This window comes from Lepidochelys kempii, chromosome 5 (assembly GCF_965140265.1).
Source record: "Lepidochelys kempii isolate rLepKem1 chromosome 5, rLepKem1.hap2, whole genome shotgun sequence".
NCBI classification, from domain to species: Eukaryota; Metazoa; Chordata; order Testudines; family Cheloniidae; genus Lepidochelys; species Lepidochelys kempii.
Window position 1 is genome coordinate 126647142 of NC_133260.1, and position 20638 is coordinate 126667779.

The 20638-nt window shown below is 43.4% G+C and overlaps 1 protein-coding gene across 1 annotated transcript in view; it reads right to left on the reverse strand.

Moving 5' to 3' along the window:
• Window positions 1-765: 765 nt before the first annotated feature.
• The window catches only part of LOC140912147 (cysteine-rich protein 1-like), a 54269-nt gene continuing 34396 nt past the window's right edge, over window positions 766-20638 (reverse strand). The window contains exons 3-4 of the mRNA XM_073346315.1: window positions 6768-6822; window positions 766-2077 (exon numbers count right to left, since the gene is read on the reverse strand). Coding sequence (XP_073202416.1) covers window positions 1995-2077; window positions 6768-6822 — 138 coding nt within the window. The 3' untranslated portion in view covers window positions 766-1994. The remainder of the gene's footprint in view (window positions 2078-6767; window positions 6823-20638) is intronic.

Sequence of the window (20638 nt, forward strand, 5' to 3'; positions counted from 1 at the left end):
AAGCACCTCACAACCTTTAATACAGCATCCCTGTGATGTACATGCAGAGAATTGAGGTGCTGAGAGATTAAGGGCTTTGCTCAAGGTTACACAGTAAAGCTGTATCAGAAACAGGAGCTGAGCTGAACTCTTCCTGAATTCTATTACAGTGCCTTAACCACAAGCCATCCATTGTCCAGGTTGTTTTTGCCTCTTGTATCCTGTACCTAAATGAGGTGCAGTTAACTGCTCTAGTTACTCCTATCTGCACAAAGTAGACTGAAGCCACTTACAAGGAAAAGTTATCTAATTCTGGAACGCAGGTTAATTGCATCAGAGTTGCTAAAAATATCATCCTCTTGGTGTTTACCATTTGCATGTACCAGTAGCTAAGTTCAAAAACGATACCAGGCAACTGCCAACTGGATTGTATGATTTTCAGAGGGAAAAGTTATGTGAACTTGTTGCATAAAATATTAAACTGAAAAAGGTGAGAATGATTAAAAATGATTAAATGATTAAAAAATCATGATTAAAAAGGTGAGAATGAAAAAATTAATTAAAATTAATTAAAAAATCATGATTAAAAAGGTGAGAATGATAGTGAAAGAAACTCTGAAAATTTGGAATGCAGATTAAAGCAGAAATGGAGAAGTCCATTTCACATACTGAAATGATACCACCACTTATTCACAGTGACATCTATGGCAAAAATACAGTAATTAGGAGTTTTCAAGCTCACTTTGGCTCATTGGAAGCCTAAGCACACATTAAAAATCCATCATCTATTTTACAAGGAGTAGAGATTTAATAAGCAAGGCATTCATAGATTTAATAAGCAAGGCATTTCAGTACAAGAACATCACATCTTCCATTCTGCTGGAGTTTCTTTCCATTAATTAATTTTAGTCTGCTTTTGTATAAAAATGCCGATGAATTGGTATTTCTTTGAGTAGGGTGTGGGTGTGTGTATATGATGTGAAATTCCTTCAGGTCTGATCATTCAGTACAATGGAAGAATGTGGAGAAATTGAGGGGGGTGTAAAGACCCACAAAACTCCAGTTCTATGAATTAGCAAAATTAATTCAGAAATAGACAAAATTACAAGCTATCTGAACAATACTTGTTGGGGAAAACAAATTATCAGTAATAGAGGAGCCTAGACTCTGACCATGGACATCAATGGCCCTACTCTCATGCTTAAAGTTTAGGGAACTGAGTCAGGACCCCGGTTGTAATAGGAATTTAGGGTGACCACTGGAGGCATCCGTGATTGGGCAAATGCAGAGACATACATGCGTCTTTACAGGACTTAAATACTATCACTGGGCTACTGTTCCATCCATTCCAACTCACGTACACATGAAGACAAATTGCACCATGATAGAGATGACCATTTCAGTAGAGTAACCAAGGCATGTGCTGACATTCCCAACAGCTGCCAGTCAAAGACAGATTCAGGGAAGAAAGCTGGGGAAATATTGATAGTAATGGGTTCCAAGCTTCCAGCTTTTTGCCCTACTGGAAAAGATGAGGTGGAAAGATTTGTACATCTGAGCTGTCCAACCAGGGAACAATTGGAGACACCTATTGATCATTGCTGAGAAAGTTTCCACCTGGAAGTCCATTATACTGGTAAAGAGATAATTATTTACAGATTTCAGTGTCAATTCAGGTAACAGATGAGTAAACCAACAATTTCTAAGCTGTTAGAAAATCAAGTCGATGCTATGAATATGTCCCCTTCACACAAACAAGAATATATCCCATTAAAATTCATTGTAGCTCATTAAAATTCATTTATCACAGCACAATTTTAATCTGCAGTAGGAGGGATTTCAGTTTAGAAGCATGTTCTCTTATGACTTGTCTGGATTATCAGTCATTCTCAGAAGCAACATTCTTCTTCAGGTGCATTTTTCTTAGTCTGTGGGTAAAAATACAATGCCTTCTTGCTACTTTATCACAGTCCAGTAATGAGTCTCCGAGTTTTGAATATTAAATGCAGGGCCATCTAGGAGCTGTTCTGGTTTCCCACTGGAACTTTGGAAGAGGAAGCTGCCCCAAGAGATGAGCGAGACGTTGGCCATCTTGTTCCTTTAAAATAACAAAACAAAAATACCAAGAGGACAAATGAATAAGAAAGACCACAGAGAGGAACAAAAGGAAATGTTAAATTTCAGGGGGGATGGGTAATTAAAAACAGAAACGTATTGTAAAACCTAATCTTGCAGTGTTGTCATCTTTGAAAACCTCATCAAAGATTCCACTTGCTATTAGGAACTGGAAGAAATTATGCCTACTCTCAAAGCACTGTAGAAGCTTTGGCAAGCTGTTCAATTAAAAACTGAACTCTCATGAACTTCTCGGTCTCAGGAGAAACCAAACTAAACATGAGCTCTGATAACATCCTCTTCAACATGGAAGCTCTGTATCTTAATTATTGGGTCCATTTTGGCATAGAACAGCACTGTGGAATACCTCTTATGTAGGGAATTTAGTCTGATGTCATAAACAACTTTTGCAGTGTCAATCAGGAGGAACAGTTTCTGTGGTTTAAAAAAAAGGAATCCACTAATATTTCTGTGTATAAAAGCACTGGGTTGGGTTAACAGTCATTCCTGATGTCATGTTGTTGCACTAAGGAATGGGTGTTGGTGAAAACATTCACGAATCCTGAAATTTTTGATGAATTTAGCATGAATGATCTTTTTTTCACAACAGAAGTTGACTATTCATTGTTCTCCTGCTTAAAATGGTTCAGTCATCCAACCAGATACCAGAAACATTACCATGTGACTGAGATGAGCCACCACACAACACAAATAATACACAGAGACTGTCCCAAGTGATCAGTTCACAAACAACACGTAGTCTGAAAACGTTTTGTGTAAACTCTTCTATGAATAACCATATAAAGAACGGTTTAAAAGGGGCTTAGGCCTTTTCTACACCTACAAGTTGTACTGTTTTGAATCCGCCAGTATAATTAAAGTAGTACAACCCCCTAACGGGGATGTCATTGTGCTGTTCTAAATGTGCTTATAGTAGTACAATTAATTCCCACGCAGAAAGCGGAATAAAATATGCTGGTATGAGGCACCTTTGGACCATTATAACAACATCCGCAACAGGGGCTGAAGTGATATTGGTAAAAAAAATAAATAAAAAATCACTCTCTTAACCGGCATAATCATGTTGGTACAAAACCTGTGGGTAGGCCAAGCATAGGCCCATAAAGAACAGTTCAGTGTACACTGTAAGCTCTTCAAGGCAGGGAGCATCTACTGCTCTGTTTGTACAGCACCTAGCACAATGGGACCCCACTCTTGGGTGGCCTTTAGGCACTGCTGTAATAAATGTGGTTATTAATAAGAATAATTGGTTGTACAACCAATGGGTGAATTTGTTTCTCATGGCAAACAGATCTATCCCAATCTACAAAACTTTGGCTATTCTTGTCCTATGTCCTTTTTGAGACAGGCCTGGCAGCCATGCAGTAGTTTTGTGATATGTGAAACACCTCCAGATTCATTTTGACTTGAGGCTTCCACTTCTGGACATGAAAGGCTAGTGCACTACCCAGCCTGCCATCGACATTCTCTGAACATAATGCAATTTTACAATTTCTTTTTGGATCAGAGGTCGAATGCAAACCTTGGGCTTGATTCTCATTTCACCAGTCTACATGAACTCGCATGGAAAGGAGGCTCTGTCCTGGGGTTTAGGAAATGTAGATCAGTTCCTGCCTTTATTTCAGATATCCTTTGTGACCTTGGGCAAATCACTCAGTTTCTTGGTGCCTCAACTGGGCTTCCACAAAGTATCCTTTTCTCTCACCCGTTGTCTGTCTTGTCTATTTAGACTGTAAGCTCTTGTCTTTTACTGTGTGTATGTGGAGCACCTCGCACTAGGAGGCTGTGATGTTGGCTAGGGCCTCCATGCCCTGCTGTGAATAATAATAATAAATAACTGACTTCATGGAATTTGCTCCTGGTTTACACTGGTGTAAATGTAATCAGAATCAGAACCTCTGCTGCTTCTTTGCAGGGGAAGGCTGGCCTTGTTGTTAAGCTTGTTGCCTAGGTCCCTTGAGTCCTGGGTTCAGTTCTTGCTCTCCCACAGGCTTCCAGTGTGACCTTAGACAAGTCACTTCATTTCTCTGTGCCTCAGTTCTGCATCTGTGTAATAACAATTCCCTCCCTCACGGAGTGGTGCTGAGATAGTAGCGAGGAGCCCAGACACTCTGTCTAGCAGGGCAATATGGAAAGAGCTGGGAGAAACATTTCGGGCAAATAGAAATTTTGCCAAAAAATGCATTGGGGGCAGGGCGTGTCTCCAAAACTATTTGCGAACTTGGATCAGCTTTGCCTAATCATTTCCGCCAAAAACACCCAGAAACCATTTTTTCCTAAAAAGAACATTTTGTTTAGACCTTTTTCATTTCAAAATGGCATTTCGTTTTCACATTTGGCCAGTTTAAATAAAAAAGATGAAAACCACCTCAAAAGAGCCACATCGAAACACAACGCTAAAAATAAGCATCACCGTCATCATAGTTTCAAATCGACTAAAATGGTGTGGTTGTTTCAAAACAAAATTTTTATTTTTTTAGAGGTTTTTCAATTTGATAAAAATTTGAGGGAAAGTGATTTTGTTTCAAATCGAACTGGATTTTGAGGGAGGATTTTCTGGCTTGGCCCCTGAACCAAAAAATCCATTATTCACTTAGCTCTGAACATGAATGCCTATGCTGGAGCTGGATTTCAGAACCTGTCCTATGTCCTGGGTAGGAAACTCTGCTATGATCAGGATCTGAGTTTGAGTGCTAGCTGGGAATGGAGCTTCGGCCATGCACAGGTCCACACCTCTGAAAGGCATTCTCCTCTTTTAAATGCAAAACAGTCTGCACAAAATTCATGGTGCTTCATCAGATGGACATCAGGGCGAAAGTAACAGGAAAAGCTCCAATCATTTTTCTTAGATAACTGTCACCTTGTATAATTCTTCCTAGCATGGGAGTGAAGGCCTCACACACCAGTGGGAATGGAAACCCATGTGCATTATAAACTGTTCCTCTGGAGTTGGACTAGACCTCACTGACTGAGGAGCAGGCATGGACATTTTGAGGTAGAATGAGTAGCTCCTTCGGGCTCATCTCTCTCCTCTCTTTCACCGATGCTACATGAGAATGAAAGGAGCTTTGGACTCTATCCAAGTGGATGCAAATCAAGCCAGTCTGCAGTTTCTTGATGAATTTGTTTGCTTGAGTGTTTGTTTGAGTGTCAGCTACGTCTAGGTTGACCAGATGTCCCAATTTTATAAGGACAGTCCCGATATTTGGGGCTTTTTCCTATATAGGTGCCTATTACCCCACACGCCCCGTCCCGATTTTTCACACTCGCTATCTGGTCACCCTAGCTACATCCCATTGTTTTGTGAATATCCCCGACATCAGCCAGGGAGGACGGAAGTGAGGGTAAAACAGCAATAATAATAATAAGGATGCCCTTCGCATTTATTACATATAATACTTGCCTGATCCTTCTCTTGCTGTAGGTCAGGAGTAACTACACGGCAGCACAATGCAGTTATGACACTGTAAAACTGGTGCGAGACGCAAATCCAGTGCCATGTGTTAGAAATGCAGTACAATCATTAACTAATTGCAGATTGAGTCCTCCCGACACTGGAATAGGGTTTCTTCAGGTGAGTAAGGGTTTGCAGGACTGGGCCCCCTGTGAGTGAGGGATTATTACCCCCATTATAGAGATGGGGAAACTGAGGCAGAGAGATGAAGTGATTTTTCCCAAGGCCACACATATTTATTATTATGTGTATTATGGTAGCAACTAAAGGCCAGTGCCCTGTTGTCCTAAGTGCCATACAAACATATAACAAGGAGACAGTCTCTAGCTGGAGAGCAAAGATTAAAACTCACAAACGCCTAAGACCTAACTTTCCACTCATTCCTTTAGGCCATGCTACTTCCAACAGCCCCCTCTGTTGTGTTCTTTCTTCATGCCCTAGAAACATTTGCTAAGAATATGTGTCTCAGAAAGGCATAATGAAACTGGAAGGTGTCAATGCAACATTAAATATTATTAAGGATACGATTCTGTCATGGAGGTCATGGATTCTGTGACTTTCTGGAACCTCCATGATTTCTTCTGGAGTAGCTTTCAGCCCTGGAGCTGCCAGAGCAGCAGCTGCTGGAGCAGCTGATCGGTGACCAGCCCCAGGGCCGCCAAACAGCTGACTGGCAGCCAGCCCTGGGCCACCGGAGCAGTGGCTGAGGTTGGGTTAGCCCCCTGGAGCTGGAGCAGCTGCAAGCCCCTGGCAGAGCTCTGTTTGTCTTCCCCCCACAGGGTATTTTCAGTCAAAGTCAGGGACAGGTTGCGGGCTAGCGTGAATTTTTGTTTATTGCCCGTGACCTGTCCCTGATTTTGACTAAAAATACTGTGACAGAATCTTAACCTTAAATATTATTGATTGCATTTTCAAAGGGGCTTCAATACAATATCTAAATTTGCACTTGCAAATTTGCCTGCATAAATTATTTGCACTTCAGCTTGGGATTTCTGTGCACAAATGAGATTGTTGACTGTCTAACTCTTATTTGCTCCCACAAATGTTATTTATTTGGGAAAATTCATTCTTGTTCCATGCACAAATGACTGTTCCTGGAAAACAGAGGGCACAGATTTAGAGGCTGCTTTTAAAAATCAGTCCGTTGAATTACAGGATTACAGTGAAGGGTGATCTAGTGAGTAAGCAAGGATGTTACCTCTTGGTCCAAAGTGCTGCAGGTAGCAGTGATTGCAGTAGGGTTTGTCATCATACTGTGAAAGAAGAACAGCAAGGTTTAGTGACAACTAAGGACTAGTTCTAGGGACTAGGTTTTTCCTACACACTGTAAACCCCTGAAGCACCACTTGTGATAATATCTTGTATATTGTTTCAGAGTCTTCCTTCCAGTTTGTCTCTGAGTATTCACAGTGTAGGTGTGGATTTATAAAGCCCTGCATGGCTTAGCACTTCTGCACTAAGAAACCATCGTTCATTCCTTGTTTTACTTCCTGTCACAGATGTGGTCAGGCTCCCCTATTGGCCGCCCACTAGCTTAAGAACATAAGAACGGTCATACTGGGCCAGACCAATGAACCGTCTAGCCCAGTATCCTGTCTTCCAACGGTGGCTAATGCCAGGTGTCCCAGAGGGAATGAACAGAACAGGCAATCATCAAGTGATCCATCCCGTCACCCATTCCCAGTGTCTGGCAAACAGCTTGCTGTGAGGAATCCAGCTGCTGGAGCCCTGGATGTTTTAAGCTTCCCTGGGCCTCTGTAGGCTGCCATATTGGTTCCTCTCTTGGTCTTTCTCGCAAATTCATTGGATGCTGACTCTGTCTCTTACCTTGTCATGGAAATGGAGCCCCTCAGCCCACCTGCCTTAGACCCCAAGGTCCAGCACTGACCCCTAAGGTACCCCAGTAGCTTAAACACTGCCTCTCCCAGAACTCCCCCCAAAGGTCTGAGCCTGCTGCGTTACAGTTTAACTCCCTCAGGAGGCGTGTGGTAGGTGTTGCACCCAGACACTATGCACAAAATTCCAACACATTATTGCTCTTTAGTTAATCACATAAACACACAGACACATACAAAAATAATAACCTCTACACACATTTCCCTTCTCCGGCTTATTCTTCCTTTGGGAGTCCTGGGGGACCACCTATGTTTTAGGAGTGGTGGGTGAAATTCTGTGGCCTGCATTGTGCAGGAGGTCGGACTAGATGATCATAATGGTCCCTTCTGACCTAAATATCTATGAATCTATGAATCTATGTTCTGGTAGGTAAGAAGGCAGGCAGCATTCCCCATTCTCCCCCGCCCACCTCATCCGGGTCCTACTGCAGCTTCTCTCATCTTTACCTCACGGCAAATGGCCAAAGAGAGAGCAAATAGAACAGCTTATGCCCTTTATACTCTCCTTTGTCTCCTCTGTCAGGTGACTCCCTGGTCAGCCTCACCAGGTGACCCCAGAGCCCTGGGAGCCAGTCTGTTGTTTAGAGCGATTCCATTTTAATGGCTGAGCACTCAAGTCAACAACCCTCTCGTTATCCCTTGACCACCAGGAATTCTAGTCCAACACGGAGGTAGCAGGACCACCAAGAAGGTAAAGAGCCCCACATCCAAATGGAGCCTGCAGCCTAGCAAAGAGAGTTCATACAGGGAGTTCATAATCCCACACAGAACTCATAAACTGTACAGACAGATTCCCCCACCTTGAGATCTACTGGGATGTTCAAGCTTAGAACCCCCATGTTTAATGGTGGGGGAGAGAATGGTGACAGGATGTTTCTATTTAAGGACTCTCAGCTCTAGAATTCACTTTGCTCTTTGGTGTTGTCAGATGTTGGCTGCGTGTTCCCTCTGTGTGCTGCACCAGATAGCTGAGGCAGCAGACCTCAATCATACTGCCCAAGAAAACCACAGACCCGTTTCAATAGCGAAGGCGCCCAGCCAGGTTTATTGCTGACAAAGCACGGTCCTAGCTCCCCAGATCAACGTCTACGTTACACTAGCACATGTGTGCCCATGACAGTGGACCACCTCAGTCAGTGGCAGGACTTTCCACTGCCCCGCTAGGCTGACTAGATACACTCCCTCTGAGACGCCTCTTTATACACCAGTACAAACAAGTGACATATCGCCCCTCTGATGTGGTTAGCTACTGCCCCCTGACGTGGGTTGTTCCACCCATTACCTTGTACCTGTTGGTTTGATCAAAACATCTCTAATCCATCACACTGTCATCCTGACCTTATCACTAATAGGGGGTCAGTGTATCCTTGTATCATCTTCGGGGAGTGTGTTTGTACCATACTTGGTATCGGAGTGTTCTGCTACCACCCTTCTGGAATGTGTCCTGTGCCCAGCACTTCTCAGGAATGTGTGTGGTTTTTGCAATACCAGCCCTATTCTTGCCAGGTTCTGTGAGCCTGCTCACAGCCTGTCTCTTGCTAACTTTGCTTTATATTAGCAAGGCTTGACCACTACTTTAGTTCAGGCCTCTGATACAAGGCCTCATGTCTCAGGCTCTCTGTCTACTACACTTGGGTCAGAGACCTTCCAGTCATGGTGCAAGAATCAGCTGTTTATCTGGGCCTTCATAGAGGAGGCAGACTGAGCAGGTAAGGCATGATTATTTGTATTTGTGGAAGGGTGTTGATTTGGGCATCTATTTGGGTTATTTATGTCTCTATTGGAATGTAACAGTAAAATATACCTAGAGACTGTGACAGGTGCTTGTGGCAGGGGGCAAGGGGCACTACTTGATCACTTGCAAACAAATTGCAGTTTCTTTTTTTCGTCCCTTTCCACAGGTGTTCAGGGGAGGATAAGGAGGCAGGGCTGAAGACTGCAGGCCACTCAGCTATTCCTGTGACATGGTGGGAGGATACATGTAGTGGGAATGTTATCACCTATTTAGGCAGGACAGAGTGGGCAGCAGATACTATTACCTGCTTTAGAGTTGCCATCAGTTCAAAGCACAGGACCTGGAGGGCTTCTGGATCAGTGTTCTCACTGATGAGCCACAAGGTGGGAGATAGGTGGGAGTTTGTTACAGACATTGAGAGCAGGATAAGCAGCTCTTTAAACATCTATTTGCAATGTACAGAAAGAATAAACGTTGTCATTGGGGAGTTCAGTCGGGGGGCCATATGCAGGAAGTTTGAAGCTGCCACTATTTAAACGTCCTTTGAGTTTCTTAAAACTATAGATGATGATTTCTAAGTGTATTATATCCAAGTAGGAGTACTTCTATATTAGACCTTATTCTGACAGATAAAGAAGAATTGATCATGTAGCTAAGAATTAGTGGTTGCCTGAGAGCAAGTACTCATGACCTAATTACATTTGTTATGTTCAAAGAGGATATAGTCCTGACCATTAATATATATATTTGGCATTTTAACAGGGCAATTTTTCTGATGCTGGAAACAATTACGATCAAAATTGATTGGAAGAAAAAAAATTTAAAAATGGATAACTGGGAGTGTTTAAGAAAGCTTTACTAAATATCTAAATAAACCACAATCCTGCAACCCTAAAAGAAGTCTTATTCACATAAAATATCATCCTGGTTAAGAAAGGAAGTGAAATCAGCTATAAAAAATAAAGTACAATATATAACAAATTGAAAAAGAGGGAAGTTGTAATGAATATAAATTAGCAGTTATGAAATTCAGACAATTGATGATGGAAGCTAAAGGTATCAGTGAAAAAGGTATGGACATAAATTGAGAACAAAGGAATTTCTAGAAATAACAGAGGTTCTTTACTAGACAGATATGGTAAAATTGTCAATAACTCTGGAGAAAAAGCAGAAGTGTTGAATAATTTTTGTTGTGCATTTGGAAAGAAGCTGTATGATGTAGCCACATGTTAGAGGAATATTGAAATACTTTTTGTTCCAACAATAACTAGGCAAGTTGTTATAAAGTAACTCCTAAAGTTAAACATCTTTAAATCTGCAGGATCAGATAACTGGCACCCGTGAGTTTTAAAAGAATTGGCTGGCGGATGCTCTGAACCATTGATGTTGCTTTTTAAAATATCTTGGAATGCTGGGGAAAAAATAATGTTGTGCCAATATTTTAAAAGGATAAACAGGATGACCTATGTAACTATAGGCCAGTTAGCTTGACATTGAATCATGGAATATGGAATCATGGGCAAACTCAGACTGGAAATAAGGCATAATTTTAAGTGAGAGTAATTAGCCATTGTTACAATTTACCAACATTTTTATCAATGATCTGGAAAACAACATAAAATCATGAGTGATAAAGTTTGCAGATGACATCAAAATTGGGGGAATGGTAAATAACGAAGAGGATAGGTCTCTGATACAGAATTGCCTGGGAAGCTGGGCACAAGCAAACAATATGCCTTTTAATATGGCTAAATGTAAATGTATATACATGGGGAAAAAAGAACGTAGGCCATACTTACATGACGGGGGACTCTATCTTGGGGTGCAATGACTCTGAAAAGATTTGGTGGTCGTGGTGGACAAGCACCTGAATATGAGCTCCTAGTGCAACACTGTGGCCGAAAGAGCTAATATGATTCTTGGCTGCATAAACAAGGGATTCTCAAGTAGGAGCAGAGAAATTATTTTCCCCCTTGTATTTGGCACTCTTGCAATCTCTGCTGGAATATTGTGTCCAGTTCTGGACCTTTGATGACCAGAACCTGGGAGTGGAAGACAAGGGTGGATCACTCCATAATTGCTCTTTTCTTTACATTCCCCCTGACGCTTAGATACAGGCCACCATGGGAGATATAATAATTGGCAAGATGGACCATGATCTGACCTAGTATGGCAGATCTTATGTTCCAGCATGATCCAACGGCTGGAAGTTGAAGCTAGGCAAATAAGGTGTACATTTTTAAGAGTCAGGGTAATTAACCACTGGAACAACTTACCAAGGATCATGATGGATTATCCATCACTGGCAATTTTTAAACCAAGATGGGATGTTTTTCTAAAAGATCTGCTCTAAGAATTATTTTGGGGTAGTTTTGTGGCCTGTATTATGCAGCAGGTCAGACTAGAGGATCACAGGGTCCCTTCTGGCTTTGAAATCTGTGAATCTATGAAAAAAGATGTTGACAAATTGGAAAGGGTTTGGATAAGAGCTACAAGAATGATTCGAGGTCTGGAAAACCTGCCTTACAATGAGTAACTAAAGAAGTTCAGTCTATTCAATTTATCCTAGACAAGTTTAAGAGCTGGCTTGATGGTGATCTACAAATACTTAAATGGGAAAGGCATTTCTAACTGCAGATTGCTCTAGAGGAAAAAGATTACATAATGTCTGGAAGCTAGAAATAAGGTGCAAATTTTTAACAGTGAGTAGATTTAAGCATTGAAACAGCTCTCCTAAGGTTGTAGTGGATTCTCTATCACTTAAGGTCAGTAAATCAAAATTGGATGTCTTTTTCTGAAACATATGATGTTGTGCAGCCAGCAGTCTTGAGCTTCATGCAGGGATCACAGGCCTGTGCCATGCAGGAGATCAGACTTGATTATCATTAATGGACCCTTTTGGCCTTAAAAGGCATGAATCTTAGAAAGATTGCTATTTACCTCTCTCTGGATGCCTGCTGAGTCTCTCCACCTGCTTACAGAGAGAGTTAACTCAATGTAAATATGTAATTATCTGTATCTTACAGCTTTCATTCAGTTTTGCCAAACAAATTATATGTAGGTAAGTTTCACACTATCCACTGAGGAATTGTAGTCACCTTTGCAATGAGATGTGACAAATGTCTCATGAAAACAGCAACACACAGAACAGTTCAGGACAGAAAGTGAAGACTACCTTATCCAACCAAAACTGCAGAGGGAATCTAAGGAGTTAGACTATAATTACCCATCTTTGAATTTGGACATGACATCAGAGTTAATTTCCCTACTCCTGTTTTAAAGTCCCACGGCACCTTTGATGACCATAAGTGGTACCAATTCTGTTGTTGAGTCTCATCTGAAAGACAGCACCTCATTCAGACCCAAGGGTGCTACCTGCGGTCCCACTGATAACACTTCCTGCAACACTTAGCTGCCCCATCCAAGGCCTGAGCTGGGCCAATGCTACTTAGCTGTCAGAGGTAATGGATTTACAGCACCAGGTTGTATAGCCACAAATATTTCTTCACTGGTCGTGCAATAGGTAGCAGGCCAGCTGAGGCAGTTTAGTGGCAATGGGGAAGAAGCTGTGATTTTCACTATTGTGTTAGAAACCTGGATTGGGAGCAGGCACCACGCAGAGTAGGGGAGACATAAAGACTCTCACAAATTACACGTTAACAGGTAGGAGGGATATATTATAATTCACTTAAACAGATATTGTCAGGTTTAAAATCCTTATTAAAGAAAACCCAAAGACTGTTCGTGTGTTACCAATGTTTCTTTGTTATTCAAATGGAAAGAATGTTTTCCTCCTTCCTCCTTGTCTCAGGGGTGCTAAACCCCTGTGCCACCCCAGACCCCACCCGCACCCCACCCCTTCCCCCAAGCCCACACCTCTGCTCCTCCTCTTCCTGCCTCTGCTCTGCCCCGCCCCGCCTCTTCCCACCCAGTGCCGCCCCCGCACCTGAGCATGCCCCATCCCCACTCCTCTCTCTCCTCTCCAGCGCCTCCTCCACGGCATGGAACAGCTGATCATGGCGGCCAGAAGGCGCAGGGAGGGAGGGGGAGGAGTTGATCAGCAGGGCCACCGGCAGGCAGGAGGTTCTGTGTGGGGACAAGGAGGAGGAGCTGACTGCCAGTGGATGCTAACCACCCACTAAATTTTTCAGTGGGTGCTCCAGGACTTACGGTTTTCACCATGAATCTCTTTATTTACATTTCTGTATAACCTGTGAAACTAGACTCTAGAGAGAGACAAGGTGGATGAGGTAATATCTTTTGTTGGTGAGAGAGACAAGCTTTTGAGCTCCACACAGAGCTCCTCTTCAGGTCTGGGAGGTACACAGCGTGTCACAGCTAAATACAAGGGAGATCAGGTAGTTAAGCATAAGGAGTTAACACATATTGCGAGAAACAATTCTAAATGAAGTGGGCAATTGCTGCAGTCATAGGAATAATATGCCAACCTCTTCATGGGCCACCTGGAGGAAGAATTTCTAGAAAAATGCTGCATGAAATCAATGATACACCTGAGATACATCAATGATTATATTCACCGTCTCCACAAATGACCAAATCTCCCTCCTAGAGTGCCCCCCCAACTTCAACAACCACCAGCCATCCATCAAACTCTCTCAAGAACATTCCCACACCCGCCTCACCTTCCTGAAAAACACGATCAGCTTCAACAATGGAGCCCTAGAACCAGATATAAGGAAATCCACAAATCATCACACTTACCTCCACAAGTTCAGCATCGACCCCAAATACACCAAGAAATTTGTTATCTCTAGCCAGGCCCTCAGATACCATAGAATATGCTCCGAGGAGAATATTCAGGATACACACCTTAACACACCTAAAACTGCTTTCACCAAAAAAGGACTCTTCACCAGAGAAGTAGATTGCATCATGGAATGGGCCACCCTAATTCCCTGAGATAATCTGCTTCAATACAGAACAAAAAAACACCCCAATGAGCCCAAACCCCTAAGTGTCACATACTAACCCACACTGGAAGCCATGCATGGTATCATCAAACCATTACAGCCCATACTTGATGGGGACCACATCCTGAAAGAAATCTTTCCTGTCTTCCATCTTCTGGCCTTCCAACCCCCAGCTCCCAAACTTGCCAAACTCCTCATCAGAAGCAAACTCCACACAGACCAGGATACACCAACTGGAAGCGGCACCAGACCCTGCCAGAACAACAGATTCAAAACCTGAAGCCATATCTCCATTGCTATTATGATCAGTAACCCCTACAACACACCTTTCAAGAACCATGGGTCCTACACATGCCTATCACAAACATGGTGTACCTCATCCAGTGCATCAAATGTCCCAACAACCATTATGTGGATGAAATCAGACAGACAATCACTACGCTTTCGAATGAACTCACACAGCAAAATTGTAAAAGACAAAACCATCCAATCACCCATGGGTGAACACTTTTCACAAAGTGATCACTTTATATCTGACCTCTCAGTCTTTGTCCTCAAAGGAAACCTGCATAACACCTTTAAATGATGAGCATAGGACTTACTGCGGTACAACTAAGTCATTCAGGGGTGTGAAAAATCCTCACTCCTGACTAACATACTTATAACAACCCTAACCCCCCTGTATAGACAGTGCTATGTATGTGAGAGAGCTTCTTCCACCGACATAGCTCCCTCCTCTCACAGAGGTGGAGTTAGTAAGAGCTCTCTCCCATCAGCTTAGAGAGTCTTCATCAGATGTGCTACAGGGATGCAGCTGCATCAGTGCAGCTGTGCCAATATACCTTTCTAGTGCAGACCTGCCCTAACTCTCCCTTGTCCTATGACTGCGGATGTGTAAATTTCCTATTCGATTTTGAAAGGTTTCTTGCAACAGGTGTTAACTCCTTATGCTTAACAAATTGTTCCCCCTTTTATTGAGCTGTGACACACTGATTACCCTTCCCAGCCCTGAAGAAGAGCTCTGTAGAGCTCAAAAGCTCGTCTCTCTCTCACCAACAGAAGTTATTCCAGTAAAAGATGTTACCTCATCCGCCTTGTCTCTCTGATATCCTGGGACCAACATGATGATAACAACACTGCAAACTAGATCCTAGTCCGTTTCCCTTGCTTTATTGCACTTCTCTTAGGTGCATGACGCGTCAGTGTTCGGATTGCAAACAGTACGTGGGAAATTTTTAAATGCAAAAAATGTGTTGCATTGAGTGGTTTTTAAAAAATAATATTTAATGAGAACAGGTAGACAATGTTTTTTTATAATTTTCAATCAGAATCTAACTGTTGGGCCTAAACTTTCTGCTAATAGAAGATTATTTCAGTTTATGAATTAGACGTATGGAGTTAGTCCTTGCTAACTACTCCACTTTGTAGGAGAGACACTTCTCATTTCCTTTTATTAGAGATTTTTCAGTTTGCTTCCCTGCCTCCCAAAAACTGCACTGAGGCCAAAGCATTTCAGTGCGGGCTGAAGGCATGTATTATTTCTCCCCCAAATGTTCCTGTTAATGGTATTTAAGTGCTGGCATTGATATGGGTGTACTCAGACAGAGTAAAACACAGAGCTGCTACAGGTGAGTTCGGGGTGAAAGCAGATAAACTGACTGAAGGGCTGGGAAGGGGAGTGGCATAGAGGGAACTCAGCAAGAGGGTTGTTTTTGTTATGGTCTGACAAAAAAATGCAAGCAAAGTTTAACATTTAAAATAAAAGCGGCAAAGAGTCCTGTTGCACCTTATAGACTAACAGACGTATTGGAGCATGAGCTTTCGTGGGTGCATGCGACGAAGTGGATATTGACCCACGAAAGCTCATGCTCCAGTACGTCTGTTAGTCTATAAGGTGCCCACAGGACTCTTTGCTGCTTTTACAGATCCAGACTAACACGGCTACCCCTCTGATATTTAAAATAAAGTATCATGAGCATTGCTTTGTGCCATAGATCTCGTTTAGCTTCTCATTTCAGCTCAATATTAGCTGATTGCAGTGGACAGATCTGTTGATAGTGCAGGTACCTGCCATCCCGACCTCTGGCAAGCCAGCCCACCTCTAACTTTCCTTTATCAATGTGGCTCTCTACTTTGGGAGACGGAAAAAAATCCCAAACCCCAGAGGAATTAAAGTTGTTGGGACCTTATCTAAAGTGATCGAAGTGGATGGAAAGACTGACTTTGAATCCATCCCTGACTTAAGGCAAAATCCTATTTGTCTCACTTATCCTGTGTGTAATCCCATTGACTGCAATGGGACAAGTGCCATCGGCAAGACGTGGAGCATTAGACCTTGAGAATTCAGCGTTCGGATCCTGTGTCAACATCTTCCTGAGATCCAGCTATCTTTGAGCTGCCCATGTACCCCAGAATTTAATTCCCCACCTCCCATCATTTCCACTTCAATCATTTCAAGGGTACACCTTTGTAATCACTCATCCACATGCAGAACTCCCAAGCGTCAACGGTTGTGCACATTGTCTTCTTCGGTTATTCTTATTTGTAAAACAGGAGCACCCGTGGACATGAGCTGAAATCAGAGCCCTGTAGCGATAGGAGCTGTACACATGCTCAGTCCCTGCCCAAAAACGCTTACATTCTAAACAGGCCAGGCAGACAAAGGAAGTACAGTATCTGCACCCCCATTTTAGAGGTGGGGAGCTCAGGCCTAGGGAGATTGACTGACACCTCTGAGATCACACAAGAGATCTCCAGTAGAACTGGAATTGTTCTATCCTGGGGTACATAAACTCCAGGCTGAAATCTAGGCTGTTAACTAGCACGGGGTACAGGTTATTACTGAGATACAGCAACACAGGGATGGGTCTACATAGTGGCGGTACAGCAAACCTGCATTCTGATTGGCTGAGCCAACTCCACTCCTGTAAAACAATAGATAGACATATACTCATAAGAAAAGGATAAGGATTGCCCTCCAACCAGCTAGTCACAGTATGTGTCTCAGCAGCCCATGGAAATGGAACCCAGAGCAGAGAGGGCAAGTCCTGCTTAAAATGGGTTCAGGAATAATGTGTGCACTCGATTCAAACAAGCAGCATCTAGAGCTTTGCGAGCCATGGCATCTGGATGTGGACAGTGTGCTTTTAAGACCTGGACCATTTTGCATGGAGTTCAAAAGCAGGCTGGCCAGCTGGAAGCAGCTGCAGCTGGAGTTGGTTGGAGACTGCACCTAGGAATGAGTTAGGGTTGGATGGAGCTTGTAACTAATGGACCTTCTCATTGGGCTGACGTGATCCATTTTCTCATTATGTGCTTCTTATCCGGTTAAAGTCGCGGGGCCAGAGCCTCCGCTGGTGCAAGCTGCTGTAACTCTATTGAAGTTACTGGTGCTACACTGATGTACGGGAGCCAAGGGTCTGATTCTAGTCCCTTGTGGTTCGCTTGAATGGCATGCTTGGCTTGTTGGATTTGAGGAGACATAGCAGGCCAGTATTTTTGTTCTGTGTTTGTACAGTGCCTTGCACATTGGGGTCCCGATCCATGGCTGGGGCCTAGATGCTACCACAGCATGGATAATTAATAATAGTATAATATTGTGGGTTGGGTTATACCTCATTTAACCTGTTGGGTGTGGCTGCCACCCCTCATTTCAGATATTTGTAAGAGACAGTTAAGCAGCTCCTGCCTAAAACAAAGGCATATGCAAGTCTGCCCAGGAATTAGAACTGTGTGGGCTGAGGGCTTTGCTGAGCATTGTTTGTGGGTGAGGATATGTGTGGGAGGGGAGAATCGGGAGAGAGAAAGACAGCACCACAGAAGCAGAAGGAGCAGGAAGACAGTAAGAGAAGGCTGGTAATGTGGTTCTGAGAGAGAGCTAGTAGAAAGCTTTTTAAGCAGAGTGCTGGCTGGAAAGGAAGGCTTGGAACAGCAAGCAAGGAAACTGGCTCCTGCTATTTGATTCCTGCTGTGTTCAGGCAAACAGGACTTTACACGTAATCTTTGTAAATAAACAGGATTGCATCAAAGACAATACCTGGCTCTGTCACCAGTTTCTCCCCCTAACTGGAACAACCCGTGACACCCTGTATTTAGCTAATCGCTCAGGTCAAAGGGAATAACAGGAACAAAACCCAGCTGGCGGGGGGTTAGTTTAAACATTACTATCTAGTATTTCCCTTCAGTTCCTGACAGTGAACTGAAATTAAAACGAATGGCTGGATTTTCTTCTGTTCACCCCATATTGACACCTAGCAAATATGGAGAAAGGAAACACCCAGTGTGTCAGGGAACTTCCTTAGCAAACAAATCCCAAGAGCCTGGGGGGTCTTTATGACCAGTGCTGCTGAGATTTCCCACCTTTAGGAGCATTAGGTCTTGTCATGAGCTCAAAGGATACTGTACAATATTTCTGCCTGGCATTTTCCATTCTTCCCACACTGTGTGGGGGGCTTTGGGGGCACTCAGAGTATGTCACCGACCAGACATTTTGAATCTCGCTCATTATCTATTGCTGAAAAACCCCTCTAATGCCCCACACACACACACACACACACACTTGTGAACTCCGAGACTCGCCTTTCCCCAGCGCTTTAATTAACTAGTGATAAATAACACCACTGCCACGAATGCTGCACTACAGCCAGGTGATTAAATGGCTGGGTCTGAAAAAACTCAACTTCTGCTTTTAAGCAAATTCATACTGTATTAGAGGGAGTACGGGGAATGCTGGTTACATTTGCCAGGAAATACTGACTGTCGGGATAAGCAGTCACTTTAAATCAATCCACTAGTAAAAGGAGCTTCCCACAGATGCTGTGGGGATGGGATGCACATATTCAGGGAAGCAGCTTCGCTTCCAGAATAGGTGGGTGTCTGCTATTTCTGGTCTAATCCTGGCTATGAGGCTAGCGAGTTAAACAGCCAGTCTCTCCCTCTGGAGACCTGGAGTCAAAGCTGATTTACAGCAGATCCATGAGTCAGAGCTTTCGGAAATGAAAAGGGACCTTCTCAGATTACCTAATTAAAGCCCCTGCTTCCAGGTTAGAGATGTCTAGTGACTGTGCCATAGCAAGCTACCTTATTCGACACTTCGTTTCGCTGGCTGACTGACTTTAACATCAGTTATTTCTGCTATCTCCCTTTATCCTTTTAACTTCAGCACCTTGCTCCTTAGTTTAATCCCAGTGTCCCCTAAGAACAGTTACTTGTGTTCTTCTGTATTGAGCTGCCTTTAGGAATGTGCCGGTACCTCGCTGCCTTTTTAAGTATCATAGAATCATAGAATATCAGGGTTGGAAGGGACCTCAGGAGGTCATCTTGTCCAACCCCCTACTCAAAGCAGGACCGATCCCCTATTAAATTATCCCATCCAGAGCTTTGTCAAGACTGACCTTAAAAACCTCAAAGGAAGGAGATTCCACAACCTCCCTAGGTAACGCATTCCAGTGTTTCACCACCCTCCTAGTGAAAAAGTTTTTCCTAATATCCAACCTAAACCTCCCCCACTGCAACTTGAGACCATTACTCCTTGTTCTGTCATCAGCTACCACTGAGAACAGTCTAGATCCATCCTCTTTGGAACCCCTTTACAGGTAGTTGAAAGCAACTATCAAATCCCCCCTCATTCTTCTCTTCCGCAGACTAAACAATCCCAGTTCCCTCAGCCTCTCCTCGTAAGTCATGCGTTCCAGTCCCCTAATCATTTTTGTTGCCCTCCGCTGGACTCTTTCCAATTTTTCCACATCCTTCTTGTAGTGTGGGGCCCAAAACTGGACACAGTACTCCAGATGAGGCCTCACCAACGTCAAATAGAGGGGAACGATCACGTCCCTCAATCTGCTGGCAATGCCCCTACCTATACATCCCAAACTGCCATTGGCCTTCTTGGCAACAAGGGTACACTGTTGACTCATATCTAGCTTCTCGTCCACTGTCACCCCTAGGTCCTTTTCTGCAGAACTGCTGCCTAGCCATTCGGTCCCTAGTCTGTAGCGGTGCATGGGATTCTTCCGTCCTAAGTGCAGAACTCTGCACTTGTCCTTGTTGAACCTCATCAGATTTCTTTTGGCCCAATCCTCTAATTTGTCTAGGTCCCTCTGTATCCTATCCCTACCCTCCAGCGTATCTACCTCTCCTCCCAGTTTAGTGTCATCTGCAAACTAGCTGAGGGTGCAATCCACACTATCCTGCAGATCATTTATGAAGATATTGAACAAAACCGGCCCCAGGACCGACCCTTGGGGCACTCCACTTGATACTGGCTGCCAACTAGACATGGAGCCATTGCTCACTACCCGTTGAGCCCGACAATCTAGCCAACTTTCAGTCCACCTTATGGTCCATTCATCCAGCCGATACTTCTTTAACTTGCTGGCAAGAATACTGTGGGGACCGTTTCAAAAGCTTTGCTAAAGTCAAGGAACAACATGTCCACCACTTTCCCCTCATCCACAGAGCCAGTTATCTCATCATAGAAGGCAATTAGATTAGTCAGGCATGACTTGCC